At 41.7% G+C, this 9411-nt stretch overlaps 1 protein-coding gene across 1 annotated transcript; it reads right to left on the bottom strand.

The window, feature by feature from the left end:
* Positions 1–1263: 1263 nt before the first annotated feature.
* LOC121987954 lies at positions 1264–2205 on the bottom strand. Its single transcript, XM_042541654.1, has 2 exons — positions 1742–2205; positions 1264–1630 (listed from the first exon to the last, which is right to left on the bottom strand). The coding sequence occupies exons 1-2, from the start codon at positions 2203–2205 to the stop codon at positions 1264–1266; spliced, it is 831 nt and encodes a 276-aa protein (XP_042397588.1).
* Between the last annotated feature and the right edge of the window lie 7206 nt (positions 2206–9411).

Raw genomic sequence — 9411 nt, 5'->3', positions numbered from 1 at the left:
CGATCACTATTCTTGAGGTAAATGCTCTTGGCATGTTGTTGATAGAAAAGTTTTTCCGCCTCCGTTAGCATAATTGCTTTCTTTCTTATTGTGCCATAATCACTTGGGGACTCTTCGCAATTAAGAAGGGCTCTTTGAACATCCTCTAACACTGATTTTGCTCTTGAGACTTTCTCCTTAATATGTTGAAAGTGAAGCTTACCAAGTTCCCTTAGCTTGTATTTCAATCGTGAAAGTTTTGTCTTGAGAGAGAATTATGCATTGTCATAGACCGATTCCTCCCATGTATTTGTCACTAAGTTTTTGAAATCATCATGTAATGTTCACATATTGTAATATTTGAAAGACCTATTGGATCCTCTCTCCCTTGCATGTGTCAAAATTATGCTACAAGAGTGATCCGATAGACATTCGGGAGGAGTACTGTCATAATCCGCAATAGGCTATTGTGAATTCACCATAGCACGATCTAGCTTGCAAGAAACCCTATCATTTGTCCATGTCAAACGACACCCAATATAGCTAAGATCAACCAAACCACAAGTGTGAACAAAACACTCCAAGTCATGTATCTCATAATTAGAAACTAGTTCCCCACCTTTATCTTGAAGTACCAAAGGTGAGTTAAAATCTTCTATAATGAGCCAAGGTTCCGTAATCATTTCTCCAAGGAGCATGAGAGAAGTCTATAAAGGTCGCCTTATCATGATAGAATGAAAATCATATACAAATGTCACCAAAGAAACCCGAGCCGTAATAGAGAAATGAACACGACAATGTATATATTGATCCGTCGTAGCAAGAATATCCAAAGTGGTCCTGTACATATCCCACAAAAGTAAAATACGACCTCTATTAGAATAAATAAAATTGTTTGTCATCTCCATACCTGAGAACTTTCTTTGCATGATTATATCTAGAGAATCTTCATTGAGCTTGGTTTCGATAAGTGTCATAATTTTAATATTTTTCTGTTTGAGTAGATGATGCACCCCCCCTCCCATGTTTTTGAGACTTGTTAAAGTCCCTAATGTTCCATGCACCCACCTTCATTGGCCACCTCGCCGGGCTACTCGCGCCCAAAGTTGGCTCTCGCTCCTTGGTGCATGCATCACCTCCTTTGTGGCTCCTTTTATGTCTCCATTTGTGGTTGAGGTAGTAGTTGTAGGTATGGAGGAGAATGAGGATTCATTAGATGTATTTCGTGGAGGATGAAGAGGAGCTCTCCCTGCTGGATGTTGCCGTCTGCTGCACACCCAATGACTATTGGAGTTCTTCAACCGCCCTTGTGTTGACAAAAGGTGGATAATTTGCAATGTCATCTTTGGTAGCAACCTCAATAGCTCCTTGAATGCCAACGTGGTCAACATGAAATCCATCATGGTCAACAACTTGGATACCAATGTGATAAACAACATCTTGGACTTGAACATTCTGGAATTCCACGATATGGTCAACAACTTCATGAGCTTCAATATTTTGGACTTCCACGTTTTTAGTAGCTTCTCCTTGGACACCAATGTCTTCAACATCGTGGGCAACATTTTGGTTAACAACTTGGTCTCCAGCATGATCACCAACGTCTTCAACATTTTGGACTTCAACATTGTGGTCAACATCATCTTGGAGTCTAACTTGGTCAACAACACCTTGGACTCCAATGCCTTGAACTTCAACAACAACTTCCACATTCTGTGTTTATTGAGTCGGCCTCCATTGCTGCTTCGAACAAGTTTTATACCTCGTTCTTGTTCTCCCCCATCCCCTTGTTGATTGTGACCTTGGTCTCCATTGCTGCTTCTCATTGGCACCATTTTGCACATTATCTCCTGATCGATTTGCTTGCTGCCCCGCCAAGCCATCACTTCGACGGCAAGTGTCCAAACGATGACCCAATCTTTTACACATTTTATAGAAATCCGATAAGCTTTCATAAATGATACGGAGGTCAACTTGAACTTCAGTAGGCAAAGTGATGGGAACCTCATACACCCTCTCTCCAATGGCTAGAATTTCCACCAAGAGTCTAGCATACTCCAAACGGTCCCTTGTACGTGTTAAGTTATCAGTGTACAACGGTTTTCCAACCTTCGAACCAATCATGTTTAGCACCTTTTGCGTCCAACAATCTGGCGGCAACCCATGGATTTGAATCCAAGCAGGAACAAAGTGACAGTCTTCATTAAAGAGAAAACATCTTGACATGATCTTCAGAAAAATAGGTATACCAAAGATAAAATATGGTCTCCCTGCAGAACCTTTTTATGATCTTCTTTTATGTCAAAGCAGTAGATCACCCACCCATTTCTATACAACAAAAATGTGTGATAAATCTTCCAGCGAGCACCAATAATTCTTACGCCATCTATCCCAGGGTGCTAGCCCATAAAGCAACCGACAAGACAGAACCACATTGGGTTATTCTCTCATGGTATGGTGTGGTGGTAAAATTTGATATTTCTTTCAAGCGAAAGATGCAAATATAGCGATTATGAAACGAGGGTTTAGGTGGTAGTTAAAAAGTAGGGTGTATTTCTTAAATAATTAGGTTTAATTTTCGCATAAGGGCTTACGATGATTAAATTAATGTGACATTAGGGCGCCACAGGAGGATTTTATTTTTTTAACAGAATAGTGAAAGAGTGAAAGTAGTAGTGAAATAACAATAATAATAAGTAGAATAAAGTAACAATAGTAAAATTAAAGTATGGAATAGTAGTATGGAAACATGTAATAGTAATAATAGTAAGCAAAATAAAATAATAATAGTCATAAGAACAATATGGTAAAATTTTAACTCTTTTTTTTTCGAGTCCAAGAAATGATTTGTTTTACTTTGAAGAGAGACTTGGTCAAGTGAGGGAATACTCTATTATTCTTATCTCTTTCTTTTGTTGTTTATTTTCCAAGGAGTCTCACTTGTTCATAATTTCACCATTGAACTGTTGACTTTGGGTAGAAACCCTTCTTACTTAGTCTGCATAAGTTCCTAATATAGTTATTGTTCACCGATTGATTACTAAGAAAAGGACCGAGGAAGAGAAATAAAAAAATATAGGCGGAATATAGATAGATGGTGAGAGAGAGGAGAGGGGTCGGGCTAAAAAGTATTTAGGAGAGACAGGTGGTAGGTGAAAACGTCATGGCTAACGTTTTGGATGAGTGGAGGTACTGTAATATTTTTAGTGGTGGTGTTGTTGTGGTTTTGGTGGAGAAAAATGTCATGGCTGATGTTTAGGTAAAGTTTGTTGTTGTAATGAGTGGAGAAAAATGTCATGGTTGAAGTAATGGATGAGTTACTATGTAACTGTGTTTGTTAGGCTGGTTTAGGATTCCATCGTGTTATCCAGATTATTCACCTGTGAAATCTAAAGGAGTCTAAGAGCTACCAGCCGGATGTGTAGAGCTGCTTTGTATGCTCTAGCGGAGAGAGTTGAATTGGCTAGTCTCTTGTTGCATAACCTTTTAGTTTTTTGCTAGTAATATTGGAATAAAGTTGTATGTTATTGTTGGTGCAACCTTAGGTCAAGGTTGACCTGGTTGACCCGACTCGAGTTGACGTGACTCGAGTTGTATTTTGATGTTTGACTTGGGAAGATTGTCGGTGCAACCTTAGGTCAAGGTTGACCTAGTTGTGTTGCATGTTGATGTTTGACACTCGTGAGAGAGTTGTATTCTTGATGTTTGACAAGAATAGGTGTTTGGGAGATTGTAGGTGCAACCTTAGGTCAAGGTTGACCTGGTTGACCTGAAAAGTCCAAGTGTGGAGACTTGGCAACGGAAAAGTCCAAGCAAGGAGCTTGGCACGCGAAAAGTCCAAGTATGGAGACTTGGCACGGGAAAAGTCCAAGCAGGGAGCTTGGCACAAGGGAAAGTCCTAACTGGGATGTTAGGCAGTGTGGAAAGTCCTGGTGAGTGAAGCCAGGTAGTGGGAAAGTCCTGGTGAGTGAAGCCAGGCAGTGAGAAAGTCCTAACTGAGATGTTAGGCAGTGTGGAAATCCTGGTGAGTGAAGCCAGGTAAAAGTCCTGGTGAGTGAAGCCAGGCAAGGGAAAATCCAGATGGATCAGGGATGATCGGACTTCTGGTGTTGGAAAGTCCAAGTAGGTCAAAGGGATTGACCGGACACTTGGCAGGGAGTTCTAGCAGGTCAAGGGAGTGACCAGATGCTAGGAATGAAGTACCAATAGGTCAAGGTTGACCGGATATTGGTTTGGAAGTCTTGGGACTTGGTTTGGGCAAAAACCAAGCTCTGGATCGGTCACCAGACCGATCCAGTGATACTCTGTTTGCTCTGATCGGTCTGGTGACCGATCGATATCGAAGCTCTGTTTCTTGATCGGTCGGTGACCGATCGATTAGTTCTGATCGGCGCCGCATCGACAACGATCGAGGCGCAAAGTTCGGAGAGAAGCCTGATCGGTCTACGGACCGATCAGAGGTTCCCAGATCCTGAGGTCCGGAGCTTCTGATCGGTCCATGGACCGATCGGAGATCGAAGTTAGGGAATGGATCGGTCTGTGGACCGATCCACATGGAGCCTGATCGGTCCACAGACCGATCCAGGCACTAGCCGTTGCGACGCAACGGCTAGATTTCTTCTGTGTTTTCTTCGCCTTCTTCGTAGGTTATAAAAGGAGGGCTGCTGCTGCGAGCCTCCTTCTTCTTCTTCTTCTTCTTCCTTCTGGAAGTTCTCTCCTGCCTGAAGCTTCTGCTTCTTCTGGTGCTCCGAGCTTTGCTGAGCTCAACCGCTGCTGAAGCTTCGCGTGAGCTTCCCCGACAGTTTTCTCGACTGGCTTGCTGTTGCATCTGTCCGTGGAGTTGCTACTTCATCCGGGACCTCAGTCGACGAGAAGGCAAGCTTGTTTGTTTTACATTCATTTTGTTCTTGCTATTCTCTTGTACTCTTAGCTTGCTGTTGCAAGTGATTGTGGCGAGGTTTCTCCACCCACAAGGAGTTGATATTAGCCGGTTCTCCGGGGACTCATCCACCGACGGATTGATAGGGCTCGTCCACCTTACGGACACGCCGAGGAGTAGGAGTATCATCTCCGAACCTCGTACATCGCTGTGTTAAGGTTTGATTTTCTTCTCTTTCGTTTCTTTGTTGTATTTTCCGCTGCGCTAACCTAATCGTAGGAAGAAACGCGATCGATTTGGGGCGGCTATTCACACCCCCCCCTCTCTAGCCGAGTACGTAAGATCCTAACAAGTGGTATCAGAGCAAGGCCGCTCTTCGACGGATCAACACCCGGGGGAGCACGGGCTAGAGATGGATCTCTATGGAGAAGACATCACCATTCCACCCTTCTACGAATGCGGCGACTTCGCGTATTGGAAGGTAAGGATGAAGTACTTTCTTATGACTAACATAATGAATTGGTTTTGTGTACAAGAAGGTTTTACTCCTCCAGTGGGTAAGGAAGGAAAACCACTTGAGAAGGAGGAGTGGACAAGAGAACAAATTCACAAATCCGAAATCAACGAAGAGGTAACGAGAATAATTGAATTTTCATTGCCTACTAACATCTTGTGTAAGATAGGTTACAACAATGCCAAGGAATTATGGGATAACTTGGCCAAGTACCATGAGGAGAGCTCCACTTCAAGCCATGAAGAGGAGCCTAGTGAGCCAAGTAGCTCACATCATGGAAGGAGCGAATTAGGAGTTGAGGGCTACTCAACATCCAAGGAAGAAGAGGAGGAGAGTTCCTCTTGTTCAAGATCGGAGCAAGAAGAAGATTCTACCTCCGGAAGGGATGAAGGAGAGAGTCATCCATCCCAAACCCTAGGTAACTCAAGCATTTTAGTTTCAAATAAATTACATATATTATGCTTTGAGTGTAGGGAGTATGGACATTACAAGAGCAAATGTCCAAAGAGAGTTAGGAAGACTCCACCGGCGCCAAAGGTCAAGGTAGCCGGAGTCCCAACACGCAAAGGCAAGAAGCACGTGGTGTGCTTTCAATGCAAGCAACGGGGACACTATAGGAGCCATTGTCCGAGGGGGAGGCAACCTCACAAGGGCAAGAGACCGGACACATCGATAGGGGGAGCTAAGGCAAACCCTAAGGTATCTTCTAAGGTTCATTATTGCAATTCTAATAAAACTCATGCTAGTAGTTTTGTTGCAATTGTTAATAATGATAAGCATGTTAACTTTAGGAACCAATACATGTGCTTAGGAGCTAAACATGTTAGCCTAGGTAAGGATAACACTAGAAATATCAACCCTAGGATTAACGCCTCTAAAGTTAAGGAAAACCTAGGTAGAAATCCTAAGAAGACTAGACACATGCCTAGGAATATCTCAAGAGAAAATGACAAATTAAAACTTGAGGTATTAGAGAGAGAAAATCAAGTCTTGAGGTCAAGACTTGATAATCTAGAAAAGGCTCTTAAGAACATGGAGAAGTCATCTCTAGGGTTTAAGAGTCAAAATCTCAAGTCCAAGGACAAAAAGGGTTTGGGTCACAAACCTAAGTCCCAAATGGTCAAGCCCACCTATCATAATGTTCCATTCGATTATGGAACAAAACCTAAGGCTAGGAAGACCATTACCAAGGTCACAAGGGGAGTCACCCCTATAGTTGACCTTGATGAGACCCAAATGACCAAGGCTTTAAAGCCTAAGAGGGTCATTAGGAGGGTTGCTAGGGAAGTCATCCCTAGTGAATTTTTAGTGAACCCAATGAGCTCAAGTAGGTATTGGGTTCCTAGGAGCATTTTCTCTACCCCATAAATGGGTTAGAGAGTGTCAACTCCAATAAGAAGGGTAGTTAACCCAACTTTGAGGAAATTGACACTCAAGGAGCATTTTCAAGGTTTTTGGGAACTTTTGAAAATAAAATGGAATAATCTTTATCATTCACTCCTTGGAAGAGTAAAGTGTGCCAAAGTGAGAATATATTAATCTTACTTTAATTTGACACAATTTGGAAAAACCTAGAGAAATATCAAATTGGGATTTTGATATTCTCTTAGGTAATCAAGGCAATCCGGGCCTTAACTTAGAAGTGCTACTCTTGTAGAATTTTAAATGGTATAAATCAAACAAGAGATCAAGAAATGTCAATTTGGGTTTTGACATTTTCTTGGAGCACTTTGGGCAATCTAGGATTAGAATTTAAGTTAGCTAAGTGATTAAGGATACTTAGATAGGTAATCTAGGTATTTTATTTGTGTTAACTTACCATGGTTGTTTGCCATATGCCATGTCATGACATCATATTTAATTTATGATCATTTGAAATGCCATGATAATGCTTAGGTTATTATATGTCATGTGTTAGTTTAGTTTCAAACTTTATGCCATGACATCATGACATTGGCACATGTTTTCATTTATGATACCATTTTATGCCATGTCATCATCTCTTGCATTAATAATCAATTGAATTGATTTAAGGATGAAAAACACATTTTGATATTGAGATCAAATTTGTGTTTAGAAAATGCATGAGAACTTAGTCTAAGATACCTAAACCCATATCTCACATCAAATTGACTTGAATGTGGTTTGATACACCTTAGATGTGTGTGAGATATTAGGATCATGAGTTAGGATCAAGGTGCATTGTCCTTGTACCTAGATGACCCTAATTCAAGAAATTAAGGATCATAGGGAAAGCTTGTGTACAAGTTATGTACATCTAGCCCTAAGATTATGGTCCTAAATTCAAATGGTTTTAAAAGCATTTTAAAATTGATTTGAAAAACCTTGATGAAGCTTTCCTAGTGATAGCATTCATCATTGAACATTGTGATACAAAGTTGAGTTAAACTTGAACTATTTCAAAGTTTTTGAACTTTGTATCAAGATTGAAAAATGGAAGTTATTTTCATAGAAAACTATTTTTCCATGATAGTATATGTTATGAGGAATGTATCCTCAAAATTTCACAATTTTTCGAATTTTCTGGAATTTTCTAGGAGTTTCTGAATTTCGGGAAGGAAATTTCAGAAATCTGCCTATCAGAGTCTGGATCGGTCTGGGGACCGATCCAGGTAAGTCCTGATCGGTCTGTGGACCGATCCAGTGAAGCGTGGATCGGTCTGCAGACCGATCCAGGTGAAGGCCTGATCGGTCTGGGGACCGATCCATGGGGTTTCTGATCGGTCTGGGGACCGATCAGAGCGTGCCAGTTTCTGATTTCAGCTGTTGGTCTGAAATTTCAGCTGGAAGTTGGGTTTTGTGGATTTCTAAAGGTTTGGAACTCACAAAGACATTGTTGGTGCAATGGTCAAGGGGGAGTTGACCTTTAGGGGGAGTTTTACCTAATTGTCAAGGGGGAGTTGACTTTTAGGGGGAGTTTTTACTCCTTAAGACTTTTGAGGATTAGTGATATGGGATTATCACTAAGTTGATTGTTGAGTTTAGTATCAAGGGGGAAATTAAGAGTTTCAATGAAAGGTATGGGACTTTCATTAGGAAGAAACTCTTGACCTTGATACCCTCCTTGTTCTTTTTGATGTGTGTCAAAAAGGGGAGAGTGTTCATTGGAGAATTATTGAAAGAATGTCAAGGAATGTTCAAGGAAGAACATTGGAATTCTTTTTGATGTATGTCAAAAAGGGGGAGAATTATTGGAGAACCCAAGTTAGGTTATCGGGTTAACCGAATGGGAGAATGTCCAGAGAATGTTCAAGGAAAGAACATTGGACATTGGAAGATGATTGAAAACCTAAGTTAGGTTATCGGGTTAACCTAACTTGATTATGGTTTTGTCAAACATCAAAAAGGGGGAGATTGTTGGTGCAACCTTAGGTCAAGGTTGACCTGGTTGACCCGACTCGAGTTGACGTGACTCGAGTTGTATTTTGATGTTTGACTTGGGAAGATTGTTGATGCAACCTCAGGTCAAGATTGACCTAGTTGAGTTGCATGTTGATGTTTGACACTCGTGAGAGAGTTGTATTCTTGATGTTTGACAAGAATAGGTGTTTGGGAGATTGTAGGTGCAACCTTAGGTCAAGGTTGACCTGGTTGACCTGAAAAGTCCAAGTGTGGAGACTTGGCAACGGAAAAGTCCAAGCAAGGAGCTTGGCACGCGAAAAGTCCAAGTATGGAGACTTGGCACGGGAAAAGTCCAAGCAGGGAGCTTGGCACAGTGGAAAGTCCTAACTGGGATGTTAGGCAGTGTGGAAAGTCCTGGTGAGTGAAGCCAGGCAGTGGGAAAGTCCTGGTGAGTGAAGCCAGGCAGTGAGAAAGTCCTAACTGGGATGTTAGGCAGTGTGGAAATCCTGGTGAGTGAAGCCAGGTGAAAGTCCTGGTGAGTGAAGCCAGGCAAGGGAAAATCCAGATGGATCAGGGATGATCGGACTTCTGGTGTTGGAAAGTCCAAGTAGGTCAAAGGGATTGACCGGACACTTGGCAGGGAGTTCTAGCAGGTCAAGGGAGTGACCAGATGCTA

Source organism: Zingiber officinale, chromosome 5B (assembly GCF_018446385.1).
Source record: "Zingiber officinale cultivar Zhangliang chromosome 5B, Zo_v1.1, whole genome shotgun sequence".
NCBI classification, from domain to species: Eukaryota; Viridiplantae; Streptophyta; class Magnoliopsida; order Zingiberales; family Zingiberaceae; genus Zingiber; species Zingiber officinale.
Note: the sequence above shows the minus strand (reverse complement) of the source record. Positions and strands in the feature narration are given on the sequence as shown.